Genomic DNA, 21,106 nt, shown 5'->3' on the forward strand with positions numbered 1-21,106 from the left:
GCTCAAAATACTGTTACAACCCAAATCCATGCGACAGGCCCCATCACTGCAATGGAGCTTCTCGGCTTTTCCAAATAACAGCATCAAATTTATTTTCAAAATATACGGATTAATGTGTAAAATACAAGCTCAAAATGTTGCCAATTAGCATGCAAATACATCCAATCACCAATTCATTATATTGTCACACTTGATAAAAAGTGTGCAGCTAAGAAGGCAGTCTTATATTAAGCACTAGACTAAGTGGGACCCATTGTCACACGGGAGGCCTGGTCCCCCAACGCAATATTCCACCACTCACGCATAGCCCCCAACTGCGCAGGCGTGGCTGACGGGTTCCCAGTGTGACACCCCTGATTCCCCCTCCTCCCCTCAACCCCCACCCACAATCTTCCCTTTGCCCTCCCCCCCCCCCCCCTCACGCACACTCACTCCATCCCCCTTCAATCTCCCCCCCCCCCCCCCCCCATCCACTCACAGCGGCACTTCAGCGGCGCAGCCATTCCCGCCCATTGGGTTCCCATTGTGACGTAGAACATGCAGGTATTACAGCGCAGGCGCAGCTGACGGGCACGGCAGGTGGAAAAGGGATTTGTGATTGCTTAAAATGTGAATAACTTAAAATATAACAACAATTTAAACATTAAAGATGAGATTTTTTCAGTCATTCTTCCTTGTTGCGTCTCTGGTTGCGTTCTTCAGCCAGGGGAGGGGGACGGCTTCAGGCGGGGGTTGTCGGGGCCGGTGGGGGGAGCGTCCTGCAGCCGGGGGATGGGGACGGCTTCAGGAGGGGCCTGTCGGTCGGGGGCTGGGGGAGCGCTGTCGTGGCCTACCGCTGCTGCTGCCTACTCCTGTTGTGGCCTGCCCCTGCCTATCACTGCAATGGCCTGCCGTCAGGAAGGAGGATGTCAGTTGGGGGGGGGGGGAGATAGTGTCCAGCAGCCGGGGGAGGGGGACAGCTTCAGACGGGGGCCGGAGGGGGAGGGGGGGGGGGGGGGGGGGGGAGTGGAAGCGTCCGGCAGGGTAAAGCGTTGGATGTTATCTATGTGGACTTCAGTAAGGCCTTTGACAAGGTTCCACATGGAAGGTTGGTTAAGAAGGTTCAATTGTTGGGTATCAATGGTGGAATAGCAAGATGAATTCAACAGTGGCTGAATGGGAGATGCCAGAGAGTAATGGTGGATGGCTGTTTGTCAGGTTGGAGGCCGGTGACTAGTGGGGTGCCTCAGGGATCTGTGTTGGGTCCACTGTTGTTTGTCATATACATCAATGATCTGGATGATGGTGTGGTAAATTGGATTAGTAAGTATGCACATGATACTAAGATAGGTGGTGTTGTGGATAATTAAGTAGATTTTCAAGGTCTACAGAGAGCTTTAGGCCATTTGGAAGAGTGGGCTGAAAGATGGCAGATGGAGTTTAATGCTAATAAGTGTGAGGTGCTACATCTTGGCAATCAAAATAGGACGTTCATGGTAAATGGTAGGGAATTGAGGAATGCAGTTAAACAGAGGGATCTAGGAATAACTGTACATAGTTCCCTGAAGGTGGAATCTCATGTAGATAGGGTGGTAAAGAAAACTTTTGGTGTGCTGGCCTTTATAAATCAGAGCATTGCGTATAGAAGTTGGGATGTAATGTTAAAATTGTACAAGGCATTGGTGTGACCAATTCTGGAGTATGGTGTACAATTTTGGTCGCCAAATTATAGGAAAGATGTCAACAAAATAGAGAGTACAGAGGAGATTTACTAGAATGTTGCCTGGGTCTCAGCAACTAAGTTACAGAGATAGGTTGAACAAGTTAGGTCTTTATTCTTTGGAGCACAGAAGATTAAGGGTGACTTGATAGAGGTCTTTAAAATGATGAAAGGGATAGACAGAGTTGACGTGGATAAGCTTTTTCCGTTGAGAGTAGGGAAGATTCAAACACGAGGACATGACTTGAGAATTAAGGGACAGAAGTTTAGGCGTAACATGAGGCGGAACGTCTTTACTCAGAGAGTGGTAGCGGTGTGGTATGAGCTTCCAATGGAAGTGGTGGAGGCAGGTTCGATTTTATCATTTAAAAATAAATTGGATGGGTATATGGACGGGAAAGGAATGGAGGGTTATGGTCTAAGTGCAGGTAGATGGGACTAGGGGAGAATACGTTTTCGGCACAGACTAGAAGGGCCGAGATGGCCTGTTTCCATGCTGCAATTGTTATATGGTTATGTATCTGTTCTCCGAGATCCTTCTCTTCTACAATACTCCTCGGGGCCCTTGATGTGAGAATCTTGCCCTAGTTTGACTTCCCAAAACACACCTCACACTTATCCGAGTCTCAAGTCCATTAGCAACTCCTCAGCCCACATGCCCAGATTCCGATCAAGATTCCGATGTAATTACTGCTAACCATCTTCACTGTATGATACCACCTACTTAAGTGGCATCTGAAAATTTACTAATCATGCCTTGTACATTCTCATTTTAATAGTTGATATTGATGATATACAGCAATGGGCCCAGTCCATGAGGCACAACAATAGCCACAGGCCTCCAGTCCAAAACTCAACATTCCGTCACCACATTCTGCCTCCGATCATAAAACTAATTCTGGATCCCAGAATTGCAATTTAACCTCCCAGGGCATGCGGAATCTTATCAGATTTGAAGTGCAACTAGACTCTATCTACTGTCTTGCCCTTGTCAACCTTAGTTATTTTTTTCAATTTTATCATAATTTTATCAAATTTGTGAAACACAAAACCAAACACGTAACTATCCCTAATCAACCCCATCTTTCTAAATGCATGTATATTTTGGTTAGGACTCATGCAATCTCTTCTCTAGTTTTCCATGAGTCCTTCGATATATTTACCTTCATACATCAGAGAACCTACAGCACCTCCTCGACTGCAATACAGACCGTCTTCAAGAAATCTCCATTAACTTTCTTGATCCCTAGTCTTTTTGCCTTTCTTCAAGGCAAAGGCAGAGCAGAAGTATTAGTTGAGGATCTTGCCCATCTCATGCATCCCCACCCATAGATGACTACTCTTTTTTGAGGGGCACTATTCTCTCTAGTTACCGTTTCCCCCTTAATATACATATAAAATGTCTTTGAATTCTCCTTAATCTCATCAGCCAATTTTTGCTGCCCTTTTCACTTCTTAAGTATGTGACTCAATCCCTTATTACATAGAAACATAGAAATTAGGTGCAGGAGTAGGCCATTCGGCCCTTCGAGCCTGCACCGCCATTCAATATGATCATGGCTGATCATCCAACTCAGTATCCCGTACCTGCCTTCTATCCATACCCCCTGATCCCCTTAGCCACAAGGGCCATATCTAACTCCCTCTTAAATATAGCCAATGAACTGGCCTCAACTACCCTCTGTGGCAGAGAGTTCCAGAGATTCACCACTCTCTGTGTGAAAAAAGTTCTTCTCATCTCGGTTTTAAAGGATTTCCCCCTTATCCTTAAGAGATCCTTAAGGATTACCCCCTTATTCCTACATTAAACAAGGGGGTAACAAGCAGTCTTTAGTATTTGTGGCTAGCAGTAACAAAAATAAAATTTTAGCTGTTAAAAATAACTTTTTATTTGAATACAACTCGTTGTTTCACGGAGTGACCGCAAGCTGGTTGGAGCGAACGCCTTACTCGGTAATAACGAACAATGGACAATAATGGACTCCATTCTGTGTCCCCCCCCCCCCCCCACCGCCAAGTGTTAAAATGTCCAAATTTTACTCTTTTCACCTGTCCTGAAAGGCACAACTTAAATTTTGTTGGGGCACTAACATGTGAAGATAACATATTTCATGAAATGAGATGCAATCATCTCTGGGAAATCTGCATTTTTACTCATTAATAATGGTTCCAAATAAGTAGCAATTAGCTAACTTTCTGGCATCTTCTGGAAGGTAGCGACACAGTGATATTTGGATAAAGCTTGGCAAGATTTAGAGCCACTGGCAAAGATGAAGTCCTGAGAATGCATGTTGCAGAGGCTTATTGAATGCCGCACAAAGCGGGGAGTTTTTAAAGAGCTAACAATCTGACATTGCAGCATTTGAGAGTGTGCATTTATAGGTAGGTCCTATTTTTATGATACCTTCCCCCTTAAACAGCAGATAGTACTGTTCTCTAGTATGGGTAAAACGTATGGATCACTAAACGTGAAGGCATTCAATATGAAACAATAGATGAAAAATACTTTTTCTTTTAGGATTAAAAACAATATTAAGCCTTGTCAGTTAAGATATCACAGCCAATTCTTATTTTTGCCTTATTTCCGTCTGCCTTATTACTGTACAGCACAGCATGTGACAAGCATATTCATAATCAATCTAATTGCATTTTCATGGTTTGACAATTTTTTAAATACATAAATATAAAACATTAAAAAAATGTTGCAGATCTCTCCCTGAAATGGAAGCATATGTGAAAGATTTACCACTTAGCTCTTCACGATGGGACTTCGTATTCTCAAGCTGTGACCACAGGTGTTCAAGCTCTTGCTCCGAACGCAATTTAAATTCATCATAGGTTGCCTGCAATTTCACCATCTGTGGAATAACAGACTGTTAGAATAAGGACTACTGAGAGGATAGAGGATATCATACTAGAAAAATTAACAATGTCAAATAACGATTTTAAATTTGAGGTTCCCCAATGGCTGGAATAGTCCAAAACATAGTGGATACATAGTGGATACAAACAGCAAAACAGAATAATGACCAGTATCATTTAATTTGGAGACCTCAGCAAAAGTGTCCCATTAGAGAGATCCATGTAATCTCCAAAGGAAATGAGGTGCCCAAAGTTTGTGTAAAAGTCCAGGGTTTGATTTCAACTGAACAACTTCTTCCCAACAATTATCAGGCTTTTGAACACTACGAACACCAACTAAACGCCGAACTACAAGCTGCCTGGGTTGCACTTGGGACTTTCATTGTTTTGTTTTGGGACACGTGACAATAAAACACTCTTGACTCTCCCATCGCTGAAAACTCATGGTTAGTGCCGTGGTCTGCCAGATCCCAGACAATGAAAAGATGGAATATAGGAAGGCAAAATAAAGCTCAATAGCATTGTGTCAAGCCAACAACCTCTACCTCAATGTTAGCAAAATGGAGGAGCAAGTCATCGACTTTAGGAAGCAGTGGGGGGGGGGGGGGGGGGTTAGTTTTTACGGCAGTCACCGCAATAATAATGTAACGAGATAGGTCTTCAAGTTCCTAGGTGTAAATACCTTGTTCCAAGCATATTGACACTGCTGCAAAGAAAGCACATCAACACCTCTATTTCTTCAAAAGACTAATTCGGACTGTCTCCAGTGACTGGATGCATCATAGATTAATATGGCAATTGTTCTGCCTCAGTCCACAAGAAATTGCAGAGGTTGTGAACAAAGCTGTTAGCCCCGCAAGCCAACCTCCCCCACATCAACTCCATTACCTCAGGAAAGCAACCAACATATTCAAGGACACTCACAGCTCGGTCATATTCTCTTCTCCCCTTTACTATCAGATACAAAAGCTTGAAAGCAAGAACCCTTGAGTGGACATCTTATAGCTAAAGGCATATTCCAGATCTTCCAATGCAACTCGTTCTGGCCTTTGCACTGGTTTTAAACTGCACTCTCTATAGCTGTACCACTATATTCTGCACTCTACAATTTCTCTTTTGTACTACCTTGATCTACTCAGGTATGATTTGCCTGAATAGTACACAAAACAATATTTCATCCCTTAAGGGGTTGGACAGGCTAGATGCAGGAAGATTGTTCCCGATGTTAGGGAAGTCCAGGACAAGGGGTCACAGCTTAAGGATAAAGGGGAAATCCTTTAAAACCGAGATGAGAAGAACTTTTTTCACGCAGAGAGTGGTGAATCTCTGGAACTCACTGCCACAGAGGGTAGTTGAGGCCAGTTCATTGGCTATATTTAAGAGGGAGTTAGATTTGGCCCTTGTGGCTAAGGGGATCAGGGGGTATGGAGAGAAGGCAGGTACGGGATACTGAGTTGGATGATCAGCCATGATCATATTGAATGGCGGTGCAGGCTCGAAGGGCCGAATGGCCTACTCCTGCACCTAATTTCTATGTTTCTATGTTTCTATCTTGGCACACATAACAGAAATAAACCAATACGATTCCAGATAAAATTGCTCAGATATTATGTTAGCATGGTGCAGAAGAATAAAAACAATGATCCAAAAGTAAAGTATTGCAGATAATGGAAGTCTAAAAACAAAAAAACAAGCATTCTGGAGAAACTAGCAGGTCGGCATTAAATGTATTATTGTGGGAGAAGAGAACTCAGGAGGGAAGAATTCATCTTGTAATATTTCTACGATACATTGAATAAGAGTTTTCAAAATAATCTTGATGAGAGTTAAAATAAGTTTCCAATTAAAAGCAATTAGTTCCACTCACCTCTGCACGATGCTCTTGTTCCCTCTCCTCAAATTCTCTTTTCAATTCCTCCTGTTTCCGTTCGTATTCATGTTGAAATTGTTCTTGAAGTTTTGTTAAGCTCATCTGGCAAAGACTCTCCAAATTCTGATACTCATCTGCAAGAGATCATTGAAAGTTTATCTCTGTTACAATTTTACTCATTTCCAAGTTACTGAGAAAATAAACAAAATAGTACAATAAGAGTTTCTCAAAGGTAATAAAAATAGCAAGTGCTAGAAACACCAGCAGGTCGAGCAACATTTGTGGGAAATGAAAAGGATAACGTTTCAAGTTCAAGATCTTTTGTCAGAACTGGGAAGGACCCAAAAGAAGCAGGTTAAGCTGCAGGGAAGGAGAAGGAGGGTTTCTTTGATCGGGTAAAACTGGGATGACCATGGGGATAAGCTATTAACACAGTAATCTATCAACAAATAAATGGGAGCAGTTAGAGTGTGAGAACATAGATAAAAGAACACAAAATCTGCAAAATGTAGAGCATAAAAACAGGTCGGGCTGTGCATGTCTTTCACTTCAGAGGGGAAAAAAGTAGAAAAAAACTATAACCAAGCTGAGCCAATGTTAGATGGACATCTGGTACAGGCAGAAATCAAGTTACCTGGTTGGAGAATTCAGCATCAAGTCTAAAATGCTGTAATGTTTCCAGATGGAAAAAGAGGCACTGTTCCTAACGCTTGCACTGAGCATTATTGTAACGGTATACAAGGCCACAGATCGACAGCTTGTAGCCCGAGTTGGAAATTAAAGTGGTAGGTAACAGGAAGCTCTGGGCTGTCCCAGCAGACAAATGCAATGGCTCCATAAAGCTGTCATCCAATCTACGTTTCATTTCTCCAATGCAGAGAAGACCACATCATGAACACTAAATGCAGTACTCTAGATTGGAATAAGTGTAAATGAATCACTACTTCAACTGAAAAAAAACGGTGCACTTCTGGTTGATGGGAAGGGAAGAGGCGAAGGGATAAGTGCTGCATTATCTGTGGTTTCAAGAAAAATGCAGCAAAGAGATGAGTGGTTGGTGAGAACAAGATTGGAACACTGTCACAAAGGTAATGACTTAAACTAATCTCCTCTTCCTACACATAATCCATTTCCTCCATTCCCTGCAAAACCATATGCCAATCCAAAAGTCTCTTAAATGCCACTGTAGTATCTGCCTCAACCTGGAATGCAGGCACTCACCACCCTCTTTATAAAAATATTCTCCAGCACATCTTCTTTAAACTTTGCCCCTTTCTTTTTAAAACTATGCCCTCCAGTATTTGATTTTTCTATCCCAGGAAAACGTTCTGACTTTATCCTATCTATCACTCTTATAATCTGATATACTTCTATCAGGGCTCCCCACAACATCCAGCATTGCCGAGAAAACAATATAAATCTGTCCAATCTCTCCCTTCAGCTAACACCCCTTAAATCCAAGCATCATTCTAGTAAACCTCCTCTGCACCCTCTCCAAAGCATCAACAGGCGACCATTTCTGCAGTCGAACCAAAGTCCTATATAGCTGCACCATGACTTCCTGACTCTTACACTCAATGCCCCAACCAACGAAAGCAAGATATATGCTTTCTTTATCACTCCATCCACTTATGTTACCACTTCCAGGGAGTTATGGACTTCGACTTCCAAGATTCCTCTGTACATCAATGCTGTTCAGGGTCATGCCATGAATTCTATATCCCCCTCCTCCCATCCACTCCCTACATTTGATCTCCCAATTTGCAACAACTTACATTTGTTTGGATTAAACTCCATCTGCCATTTCTCCGATCATTTCTATAGCTGATCTATATCCTGCTGTCAGTAAGCCAGTTCTGTTTCTATTTCATCTATCAATAAGCCAGTTCTGAATCCACACGACAAAATCACTGTTATTCCCGTGCATCTTAATCATCTGGATCAGCCGACCATGGGGACTTTATCAAATGTCTTACTAAAATCCATGCAGACAACACCCATCACCTTACCCTCATCAATCACATTCATCACCACCTCAAAAAAAACTCAATCCAGTTGGTGAGACATGACCTATCATGTACAAAACCATGCTGGCTGTCCCTAATAAATCCACCCTCTTCCAAATGGGAGTAAATTCTACCCTAAGAATCCTCTCCAATAGTTTCCATATCACTGTGTAAGGCCCACTGGCTTACTATATCCTGGATTCTCTCTACTTCCCTTCTTAAATAAAGGAGCAAAATTAGCTCTTCTTCAGTCCTCCAGGGCCATGCCTGTGGCTAGAGAACACGCAAAGATCTTCATCAAGGCTCCCACAATCTCCTCCCTTGCCTCTCTCAATAACCTGGGATAAATACCGAGGTGTTCTGCATTTTATCCACCTTAATGTTCTCCAAGAGCCTCAACGCCTCCTTCTCATTAATCTCAAACTGCTCTTGCATATTAATATTCTCCACACTTATCTCACTGGACTCTATGGTGCATATCAACTACTACCTCGACAAGAACCTCGACCCACTGCAGTTCGCCTACCGCCATAACAGGTCAACGGAGGATGCGATCTCATTGGCTCTCCACTCCGCATTGAACCACTTGGACAATAAGAAGACTGTCATCCCTACAGCCATCAGGCTATGAAACACGACAACAAATAAGCTCTGAACAGCAACAGACTATTATTCTTATTGCACTATATTTGTTATTTATTGGCAAATGGGATTTGTACAAGATTAGCTTAGTTTGGTTTAAGTGAAATGTTTGGATGGGATAAGGTATGTCAAAATGCTTGTTTCCATGCTGGAGATATTCACTAAAGCCATGAAGTTAGCTAAAATCATAAATAATAGTTCAGTTTTAACTGAAATCTCGACAAATACTGGACACGTCACTTTCAAAAGAGACATAGGCTTTGGAAAGGATATAGAAGAAATATATTTGAATAGCTCCAGGGTGAGTTATTAATATTACGCTTGTTACATGGACCCATTCTCCCTGACGCAGTAGTCTGAGGAGAATTTTGCAGAAGCATGGAAACAGAGTAAGCACAAATTGGAGGTTACACAGAAAAGCTGGAGAAACTCAGCGGGTGCAGCAGCATCTATGCATAGATGCTGCTGCACCCGCTGAGTTTCTCCAGCTTTTCTGTGTAACCTTCGATTCTCCAGCATCTGCAGTTCCCTCTTTAACACTAAGCACAAATTGGACTGCTTTTCAAAAGTAAAGTTGGTTCCACTGCTGAAACATTTAAATGATCTGTTAACTTATTCTTACTTTTCTCAAACTTTTGGCATGCCACTTCTTTATGCACAGCTTCAAGTTCATTTTGAAGTGTCTCCACATTTTTAATCCATTCTTCCAACTCAATTTGATGTTCTGTGGAGATTGTCTGCTTCTGGTTCTCAATGCACTGCTTCATCTTTTCCTCCCACTCGTTTTGCATGCTCTGGTGGGATACACAGCCAATTGCGATTAATCAGTACAAAACATAGACCAAAATCAGACAAAAAAAGAAAAATTGCTCTAATGATTTTAAAGGATGATTTCTTGGCACTCACCAATTGAACATCAACAACTTGTGCAATATTATTAACATTTTAGAACTAATATGGTGTACCTTTGGCTCAAATAAGGCATTTTTAATGTGTCTCTAATTAATAGGGTTGTATTCTTCAAAATGAATCTGAATTTTGGGGGTATTCTTCAAAATGAATCTATTGTTTAACAACCTCCTCCTTCTTCCCTGAATTTTGAAGAGTGTAGACAGAGGAAACCTTACCTATCTGTATTTCATCTTCCACCGAGAACAATCTAAGCTTGTCCAGCTTCCCTTATAACTAATACACTCTAACTCAGGCAATTCCAGGAGAACACCTTCAGCATCTTCTCCAAAGCCTCCACATCATTTCTATGGTAGGCACACTGCACACAAAATTCCAAATGTGGACTAACCCAAGTTTTAACTATGGCCTAACAGCTGCAACACAACTTCCCAAACTTTATGCAGTTTGCCCCAACAAATAAAGGCCAGCCTTGCCACATGTCTTCTTTACCATCTTGTCCACTTGCGTTACCATTTTCAAGAAGATATGGACTTTAGACACCAGATCTCTTTGTACATCAATGCTCTTAAAGGACTGTATACTTGCCCTTGTTTTTGACTTCCCAAATGGAACATTTCACATGTTCAGATTCAGTTCCACCCACCATTTTTCTGCCCAAATATCTTCCTGCTTTCTATACCGTGGCTTTCCCGTCATTGTGCACAGTTTTGACCATATTTCATTTATTTCCCGCAACTCTGCTCTCACCCATATTCTCCCTTGAAGGTCCTTACCTTTCGAGCCCCCAATCTCTACATTCAACTTATCATCCTTCTCAACAAGCTCCAATGCGATTCCACAACTCAAGAAATATTTTTCCCCCTTCCCCTTTCATCAATTTATTGGGATTGCTCCATTCCCAATCCCTCGCCCACTCTTCCATTCCTGCGTACCACTCCTCATGGTATGGCACTTTCCCATACAACAGCAGAGGGTGCAACACCAGGTGGCACAGGGGTGCAGCGGTAGAGTTGCTGCCTTGCAGAGTCAAAGTCCCGTGCTTGCTCCTGACTGAAAGTTCTGTCTGTACAGAATTTAGACGTTCTCCCTGTGACTGCATGGGCTTCCTCCCGCATTCCAAAGATGTGCAGGTTTGTAGATTAATTGGCATCCGTAAATGGTTGCCAGTGCGTAGGATAGAACTAGTGCACGGGTGATCGCTGGTCGGTGTGGACTCAGTGGGCCAAATTGCCTGTATCTCTAAACTAAACTTGTCCTTTCACCTCTTCTCTTCCACCATTTTGAGACGCAATCATTCTTTCCAGGTGAATCACTTCTTTCAGTCTAATGTTCTGCATTCAAGGTTCACAACATCTCATCTTCCATCTAGGCATGTTGCATCCTTTCGTACCCAACGCTGAATTCTCTAACTTTAGTTAACATGCTCTTTCTTCTTTCTTCTTGTCTAGACACGAGTCATTTCCACCTGCTATCCTTTTTCATTTCCTTCTCTGTGTAAAGTCTGGTCCACTGGCATGTCAGAATCACATCAGGCACAAATGACACGACCAAAATACCATCTCCCATATGTCACGCACCATCAGGCAAATCAGCTTGGTTTCGCCCACATTTCACTGTTTCCCAGACTAACTTAGTTAAGTTTTTCTCAGGTCTAATGAAGAATACCTCTTCTGAAATATTACCTATGTCTCTTTCTACAAATCCAGCCAGACCAGCTTAAATTTGTCCTGAATTTTCCATTTAGATAGATACATTTGGATTTTTTTTGTCTGGAATGTCGGAGGTTAAGGGGAGACTTGATAGATGTATGTAAAATTATGAAAGGCATAGATAGGGTAGACAGTATGAACCATTGAAGACTCAACTCTTTCTGCCCCCCCCCCCCCCCCCCCCAGGTGAAAATCTCCAACACTAGAGGGCAAAGCCAAAAGGAGAGGGGAAAAGTTTGATAGAGATGTGCTGGACAAGTTTTTTTACACAGAGAATTATGGCGGACTTGGAGGGTGGTGGTGGAGGCAGTGGTGGTGGTGCATGCATAGTGGTGTTTCCGGAGGCTTTCAGAAAAGCACTTGGAAGTGCAGGGAATCATGTACTGGCAGATAAGGTCCGTTTAACTTGACATCATGTTCGGCACAAATATCATGCGCTGACGTCCCATTCCTGCTATGTTCTTGACCTACACAAATAACTCTAGCGTTACAGGCATGCCCCACCATCTTATTATTAATAACTCTGTCCCCATAAATACTTTGAAAACTGCCCCCATAAAGGCATTTTAACACCTTATCACAGACATTACCTTTGAATTGTCCAATTTTAAGTAACCACACCCAACCCCTTATTACCTCGCCTCTCTTCCCAGTGCCCCACCCAGACTTGCACCAATCCCCCCCCCACCAGCATTCCTTCCTCTGGCTTCACAATCCCCAACTCTTCTATCCTTACCTTACACTTTTTGTCTTTTCATCTCTGAGCTTTGTAGAATCATCTCCCTACCAACCCGGACCTCCCCCCTCACCTGAATCCATCTATTACTTGCCAGGCTTTGACCTACTCTTTTACAGCTCTCCTCTTTTCAGCTTTCCACCCCCCCCCCCCCCCCCCCCCCCCCCCCTTAAACCAGCATCTGCAGTTCCTTCATACTCAAAAAAATCTAAATAGTTGCATACTTGCAGTTTCTCTGCTTTTTCTGCTTCTGTTCTGATCTTCAGATGTGTAATTTCTTCTTCCAAAGTCTTCCTTAAATCCTCTGAAAACAAAAGTATAGGATGGGATCATGCTCGTCTGGCATACCTACTATCAATCGGCACAAATTCAAACACATAAAGGGCCCGTCCCACTTAGGCAACTTTTAGACGACTGCCGACGACAGTCAGTCGGAGCGGGACACCGAAAAACCGGTTTCTCTGGACCCACCCCCTATGACAAGCTACCACCTAGTTGACGTCAAGCTATGACAAGCTACGCCAACCAGCAACACAATTCCACGCGACTTGGGACGTCCACCTAAGACCACACCTACGACAACATTCGACCACACAGGCGACAACCTACGACTGCCGGTCAACTTACATCCACCCACAACTAGATACGACAAGCTACAACCCTGTCGGCGACAACTTAAGAATTCAGTCGCCGGTTGACGTAGGTTGACATAGGTAGTCGCCAATGGAATTCACCGAAGTCAGCACCCGGCAACAACCAACGTCACCTGGCGTCAACCTACGACAGCCCCTACGACAGGAGAAGACAGACACCGTCAACCCCACTTTCGCCGAAAGGTTTTGAACATTTCAAACTCCAGGAAGAGCTAGCTGACTGGATAGAGAATTAGCTTCATGGAAGGAAGCATGAGTGATGGTGGAAGGTTGTTTTTCGGACTGGAGGCTTGTAACGAGTGGTGCGCCTTCAGGAATCGGTGCTGAGCCCATTTGTGTCTGCGGTTTATATCAATGATTTATATGAGAATGTACAAGGAATGATTAATAAGTTTACAGAAGGTGGCACGGTGGTGCAGCAGTAGAGCTGCTGCCTAAAAGCACTGTTCCACTTTACGAGATCATTCAAAGAGTTCTCCCGAGTTTGCCCTGATTCGAACTCGGAGATTTACAGTAATGGCCGCTCATCGGTACTCGGGGCTCTCGTGGACATTTTTCAACATGTTGAAAAATCTTCATGGGTCTTCCCCAGCTTACCGCGTTTCCCGAGTACCCGCTGTTAGCGTTACGAGCAGCTAAGAGACGTCCCCGAGCTCCGACGTACCTACTACGTTCATTCTCCGTGCTTACCACGAGTTAAAACATTTTTTTTAAACTCGGGAGAGCACTTGAATGAACGTGTACAGTGGAACAGGGCCATTACATCGGCAGAGGCCCAGGTTCGATCCTGACTACGGGTGCTTGTCTGTACAGAGTTTGTACTTTCTCCTCGTGACCTGTGTGGGTTTTCTCTGAGATCTCCAGTTTCTTCCCACACTCCAAAAACATGCAAATTTGTAGATTAAATGGCATGGTATAATTGTAAATTGTCGCTAGTGTGTGTATGGTAGCGTTATGGACCTGTCCCACTTAGGCGACTGCAGGAGACTATGCGGTCGCCACATGTTCGCGGGTGGTTGCCAGGGAGTCGCCTTCATGTTCGTGAGGAAGTCCCACATTCTGGGAACTAGTCACGGCCTCACAATGAGGCCGCCATGGAGAGTAGCAAGAATTCTCGTGCCGTAGGTGCAGTGGTAGTGGATTGCCAGGAGGTCGAAGCTGTCGTAGGTTCTCGTAGGTTGTAGCCAGTGCTGACCGGTGAATTTCATTGGCTCATTTGAAAAAAAAGCAGTAGTATTCAGAACCAAGGATAACCGACCCGTATTCTGTACACTGTGCTTTCACCATGTAAAGTACAGCACCAACCTTCCTGTTCATCGCGATGTGTCTGTATCACATTGGCTTTGTACCGTCTGGATTTGACTCAGCAGCGCTCCCCCCGCTTGCATAACGGGTGTGTGTGTGTGTGTGTGTGTGTGTGTGTGTCTGTGTGTGTGTGTCTGTGTGCGTGTCTGTGTGCGTGTCTGTGTGCGTGTGTCTGTGTGCGTGTGTGTGTCTGTGTGCGTGTCTGTGTCTGTGTGCGTGTCTGTGTCTGTGTGCTGTGTCTGTGTCTGTGCGCGTGTCTGTGTCTGTGCGCGTGTCTGTGTCTGTGTGCATGTCTGTGTGTGTCTGTGTTCCACTCTGACAGTCTTTCAAAAATCGCCTATGTAGGACAGGCCCATTATTGTGCAGGTCGGCGAAGACTCGGTGGGCGGAACAGCCCGTTTCCATGCTGTAAACTAACGATGACACAAAAGTGGGTAGGATTCTTTTCCTTGGAGCGCAGGAGGATGAGAGGTGTTCTTATGGAGGTGTATAAGATCATGAGGGGAAGAGATAGGGTGAATGATCTTCTACTCAAAGGGAATCAGGAATCAGAGGACAAAGTTTCAAGGTGAGAGGGGGAAAATTTAATTGAAACCTCAGGGACAACTTTTTCCCCACATGAGTACAAGGAACAAACTTCCAGAGGAAGTAGTTGAGGCAGGTACTTTAAGAACACTTAAAAGCTATTTGGACAGGCACATGGACAGGAAAGATTTAGAGGAATATGGGCCAATCACGGCAGGTGGGACTAATGTAGATGGGGTACCTTGGTCAGTGGGACAAGTTGGGCTGAAGTGCTTGTTTCCATGCTGTATGACTCCTACGTGGATTAATTTGATTTATCATTGTTTAAGAAGGTACATGTAGTTTTAGATGAACTGAATTTGATCCAAGATGTTAGATAGATGCCCATGATATCATTAGAATTGTTAAAGTTGTGCAAACATACATTTCAAGTGGTGGAGATATGTGTGTTTTTTTAATAAAAAATGATTTGTGAAGGCTTGACAATGGAGAGGAAACAACAAAAGGACGTAATTAGAATTTTCTTTGGCCCTATTTCACTAAGCTGCAAAGTGCCATTTGATGGTGCCAATATTGTCCATATCCTTTAAATCAAGGATGTGATAATATTTTCCCTAGGCATAATCCAAGAACATTTAGATTATCTAAGAAAATATTTTAAAAACTAACATTAATTTAAAACTACTTTCCTTGTACATAAATGCAGATTGGCAATCTATATCAATGTGGCATTTTCAAGGAAGTTTTCCAACACAAAATGTGTAATCCTAAAATATAGAAATCAAGGGCCTTCATCTAACAAAATACTTTACCAATTTCCTGTTGGTGCTTCTTTAGAGATTGTTCCATTTGCTGCTGGTTTTGTTCCCTAACATGTTCCAATCCAATTTGTTGTTTGTTCTGCAGCACTGCCACCTCCTGTCGTCGTTTATCATTCAGCACTTCACGAAGCTCAGCGAGACACTCTTCCTTCTCGCGCTGCAAGTTGGACTGTACAAGCTCAAGTTGAGCCCTGTGCATGTTATTTAGACTCAGTCGAAGGGATTCCAGTTCCAGACTGTGTTCTATCTGTTGGAAATAAAGTTCTTCTCAGATTACAGAAATCATAGATGGCAATGTGGATATATTAGTACCTGTGTGTAACCCTCAGCGCATGCTTAGTTAAATACATTCTTCGAAACCTTTGGAAGATTATTTTGCATTGAAAAACTATCCACATACACAGAAACATGGAACTGCAGATGCTGGAATCTTAAGCAAAACATAAAGTGCTGGAGGAACCAGAGGACATTGGTTTAAGGTGAGGGGGAAAAGATTTAATAGGAACCCGAGGGGTAACTTTTTCATTCTAAGGGTAGTAGGTGTATGGAACAAGCTGCCAGAGGAGGTAGTTGCGGCAGGTACGATCGCAACATTTAAGAAACATTTAGACAGATACATGGATAGGACAGGTTTAGAGGGATATTGGCCAAATGCAGCAGGTGAGACTAGTGCAGATGGATGTCGGTGTGGGTAAGTTGGATCGAAGGGCCTGTTTCCACGCTGTAAGACTCTAGGACTCCAACTCAGTGGGTCAGGCAACATCAGAGTGCTGAAGCAACTCAGTGGGTCAGACTCCAAAACAAACCAAAACGCCATCTATCCATCCCCTCCAAAGATGTTTCCTGATCCGCTGAGTTCCTCTAGCACTTTAATTTTTACATGTAAACATCACGACCCCCCCACCGCCCAAGATTGGTTCTCGTTTGAATCAAATAACATTTATGGAAACTCGCCTGTATATCCATAAATTGGGCATTCGTAACCCGGGGAAACCATTTATTAAAAGAAAAAGAGGGAGAGGGATACAGGATATTAGAGGAAAGAAAGGCAGACCTTAAGAATTTTATATTTGTAAGCACAGATGTCAATTCAGGCACAATTAAGAGGACAGATCTGGATCTGCAACCATCAGGAAGAAGGAGGGACAAAGCGTTTGAGGGATTTGTCAACAGAAGCAAGAAAGTTAAGATTAAGATATTAACTGAAAAATGAAGCGAATCATAGGGCTAATAGGCAAATAACAGTAGTTGCAAATTATAACACTGGCTAGATTTTAGGATGACCATGAATGAGGGAAAAGCTTTGTAAGTACAGGCCAGTGAGCTTAACAATTGTTGTCGGAAAGTTACTAGAGAGCATTCTGAGGGATAGGATATGTAGATTAGTGGCTCGTGTTATGACTCATGCTTTTCGCCCATGAAACAGTGGCTTCAGCACCTGGGTGTCCTGCATAGACAGTGTCAAAATACCGGTGATGCAGCGAGGCAGGAACCACGGCCTTGTGTCCTTTTAAAACAAGACTTCTTGTTGCACTAATTCGTCCCGAACAGGGAAGAAAGTTCGGACTGGCAAAGGAGTGTTGTAGTGCTTGTCTGGCCAGCCACACTTAATGACAGAGGTTAGGGACCGTAGGGTCTTGTCGGTGGCAGTGTTACGACTGCCCAATTTATGAATACACAAACGAGATACGATATGGAATAAAAACAAACACATTTCCGTCGAGGTAAGAGATTTAAAAAAAATTCTCCCCCCCCTTCACATAAATAATCTAAAGAACAATAAAACATGCATTTAACTTAAACTAAAAAAAAGCAGGAAGGGACGAGACAGACTGTTGGCGAGCAGGCCATTGCGGCGCCACCCAGTGGTCACAGGAATAACTTACAAATTCCATACAGACAGCACCGAAGGTCAGAATCGAACCCAGGAATCTGGGCACTGTGAGGTAGCAGCTCTATCAGCTACGCCACTGCACCACCCTGAATTATTGTGTGTACACTTGCTACGGCAGTTCATCGAGCTCCATCATCTTCGGGAACAATGCATAGGAAATATATCTGGTCAGCGCCCACATTCTCAATAATGTATTCAGTCTTTCACCAATAATAACTAACCTGTATCTGTAGCCGAGCTTGGCATAGCTCTGCTTCATGTGCCGTGTCCAAACGAATCTGGATATCATCAAACAGAGATTGCTGTTCTTGAGTCAGATTTGCACGTTGCTGTTCCACTTCGTCCTTGTGCTTGTTAATCAATGTACTCATCTCTCGATTATGTTCCCGTTCATGAACCTACAAGTAATGGTAACAATTGCTTCTAAGTGAAAGCTCCAAACACTGCTTAGGTATGGTTTGTAGACACAAAAGCAAGAATATTCAATTGCAGAGAAAGTTTTCTGGCACACTGGTCAATATTTTCCAAGGCTAAACAGATAAATCTGGGTCAATATCTTTGCTTTTAGAGTTGCAAACATGGTAGGCATGTTGACAAACAAGTGATCATACTTCAAAAAACAAATTAATTAGTTCAGAAGCTCTTGGGTCTGTTCAGAGGATATAAATACAGGCTGTTGTTACTTCAATATCCAGTCTGTAGCAAAAGATTTATGCTCAGCTACATACAGTGCCCTTCATAATGTTTGGGACAAAGACCCATCATTTATTTATTTGCCTCTATACTCCACAATTTGTAATAGACAAAAATCACATGTGGTTAAACTACACATTGTCAGATTTTAATAAAGGCCATTTTTATACATTTTGGTTTCACCATGATTTCGCACAGCTTCCATTGATTACAATAACATAATCACCAGTCGGTGAGGGCGCTGCAAGCCCCGTCAGCAGCGTGTCTGTTTTTTTCTACTTTTTTTGTTTTTTTAGTATGTTTTAATGTATGGTTTTGATGTTTCTTTGTGTTTGTGTGGGGGGGTGGTGTGGGGGGTTAAGGGGGAAACCGCTTCGGTCACCTCCTCCACGGAGAGGCGACTTTTTCCATGTCGCCTCCCCTGTGGCCTAACAGCAAGGATCGGTGCGGCCTTTCCCGGGGACGCGCCTGGGGCTTCAGTGGCGGGCGCAGCGCGGACTCTCGGTGTGGAGCGGCCCGCAGCAGCCTGAAGCCTGAAGCCGCGGTCTGCAGAGCTCCAGCTGGCGCGGTGTCCGCAGCCTGGGATCCCTCGTGGGGGACCCGGGGGAAGAAGAAGCTCCAAATGCCGGCCCGCGACCAACTTCTACCGCGGACGAGGCATGGACTTACCATCAGGAGCGGGGTCCCTTGCCGGGGATCCCTGGAGGGGAGCTTCGACTGCCGGCCCTGCAGTCTGCGGTGCTTCTAGCTGCGGCAAGAACTTTAAATCTCCGACTGCCGGCTTGCGGCCTACACCAACTTGAAGCCGCGGTCTCCGGTGGAGAGGCACCGTTTCAGGACTTATCTGGACTTTTTACCTTGTCTGCACATCTGGAGGCCCGCAGCGACAGCTGCAGAGGGTTGAGGTCCCGACCACGGGGGAAAATGGATTTTGTGCCTTGCACCACAGTGATGAATGCTGTGGTGGATGTTTGTGTTAAATTTTGTGTGTGATTTTGTGTGTTCTTTTTCATTGTACCGCTGCTGGCAAATTCATTTCACTTGCACTTATGTGCAATGTGATGAATAAAACTGATTGACTGATTGATTGACCATGGGTACACAAAAATGCTGGAGAAACTCAGCGGGTGCAGCAGCATCTATGGAGCGAAGGAAATAGGCAACGTTTCGGGCCAAAACCCTTCTTCAGACTGATAGGGGGTGGCGGGGAGAAGGAAGGAAAAAGGAGGAGGAGGAGCCCGAGGGCTGAGGGATGGGAGGAGACAGCCCGAGGGCTGAGGAAAGGGAGGAGACAGCAAGGGCTAACAAAATTGGGAGAATTCAATGTTCATGCCCGCAGGATGCAGACTCCCCAAGCGGAATACGAGGTGCTGTTCCTCCAATTTCCAGTGTTGCTCACTCTGGCCATGGAGGAGACCCAGGACAGAGAGGTCGGACGGGGAATGGGAGGGGGAGTTGAAGTGCTGAGCCACCGGGAGGTCAGGTAGGTTCTTGCGGACCGAGCGGAGGTGTTCGGCGAAACGATCGCCCAGCCTCCGCTTAGTCTCACCGATGTAGATCAGCTGACATCTAGAGCAGCGGATGCAATCAATGAGGTTGGAGGAGATACAGGTGAACCTCTGTCGCACCTGGAATGACTGCTTGGGTCCTTGAACGTGACTCCACCACTCGCCACATCTTCCCATCTCCCCCCATGTCTGTCTTCCGCAAAGACAGCTCCCTCCGTAACTCCCATGTAAATTCTTCCCTTCCCTCCCGTACCACCCCCTCCCAGGGCACTTTCCGTTGCAACCGCAAGAGATGCAACACTTGTCCCTTTACCTCCCCCCTCGACTCCATTCAAGGACCCAAGCAGTCGTTCCAGGCACGACAGAAGTTCACGAAAAGGAGGAATGGTGCCCTTTATTACGTTTGTCCATTATACGGTATTATCATTGTTTGTAGTTGAACAAAGATCTGCGGATAGACACAAAATGCTGGAGTAACTCATCTCTGGAGAGAAGGAATGGATAACGGTTCGGGTTGAAATCCTTTTTCAATCTATCAAACTAGCATCTGCAGTTCCTTCCTACAGAGATCTACGGGTGATGGTTAATACACAAAAAGACACAAAGTGCTGGAGTAACACAGCGGCTCAGGCAGAATCGTTGAACAACATGGATAGGTGACATCGGGTCCCTTCTTTAGACTGATTCTCCAGCACTTTGTGTTGTTTCACCTTAAAACTAGGCCGCTGGTCTGCACCAGTGACCTGGCTGTTGTTGCGGCTCACGTCGAAGCGCCTGGGGACCGATCTTTCTTCAAGCCACTGCCAACGACAAGACACGCTCGGTCATCAAGAGCTCCCTCTCCCACTGCCACTTTCACTGTGGAGTATGTTGGTGACTCCGGGAAAGGAGGAGGAGGTGGCGACAGTCATGGAGGGGAAGGTGGAAGAAGCCGAGAGGACAGAGCAATGGGAGATGGAGACAGTGATGGCCAATAGAAGGAAGCAGCAGCAGGTGATAGGGGAGGGGGTCCCACGCTGACCGAGTGTGTCCTGTCGATGGCGGCATCCTGCAACATGAGTGGCAACATTAGCCATGTCAAAGGGACCGTGTACAGGGTGAAGAAGGGCTCGCTGGTGCACCTTGCGAGTCAGGGGTGGCATCGGAATCCTGTGTTCTAAGCGGCGGGGGGGGGGGGGATCCATTCGCTATAACCAAAACTGTTACAAAGGGCTACATTAAAACTAGTTTACAGTATTACAACCATCTCCCACTAATCATAAACAGCAGCA

The 21,106-nt window shown here is 44.4% G+C and overlaps 1 protein-coding gene across 4 annotated transcripts in view; it reads right to left on the bottom strand.

Moving 5' to 3' along the window:
• The window catches only part of pcnt (pericentrin), a 171,847-nt gene that overhangs the window by 109,899 nt on the left and 40,842 nt on the right, over positions 1 to 21,106 (bottom strand). For all 4 annotated transcript variants that reach the window (XM_055638192.1, XM_055638193.1, XM_055638191.1 and 1 more), the window contains exons 8-13: positions 17,856 to 18,032; positions 15,732 to 15,987; positions 12,661 to 12,740; positions 9,702 to 9,873; positions 6,429 to 6,565; positions 4,446 to 4,557 (exon numbers count right to left, since the gene is read on the bottom strand). In XM_055638192.1, coding sequence (XP_055494167.1) covers positions 4,446 to 4,557; positions 6,429 to 6,565; positions 9,702 to 9,873; positions 12,661 to 12,740; positions 15,732 to 15,987; positions 17,856 to 18,032 — 934 coding nt within the window. The remainder of the gene's footprint in view (positions 1 to 4,445; positions 4,558 to 6,428; positions 6,566 to 9,701; positions 9,874 to 12,660; positions 12,741 to 15,731; positions 15,988 to 17,855; positions 18,033 to 21,106) is intronic.

The sequence above is a fragment of the Leucoraja erinacea genome, chromosome 7, assembly GCF_028641065.1.
Source record: "Leucoraja erinacea ecotype New England chromosome 7, Leri_hhj_1, whole genome shotgun sequence".
In the NCBI taxonomy this organism is placed as follows: domain Eukaryota; kingdom Metazoa; phylum Chordata; class Chondrichthyes; order Rajiformes; family Rajidae; genus Leucoraja; species Leucoraja erinaceus.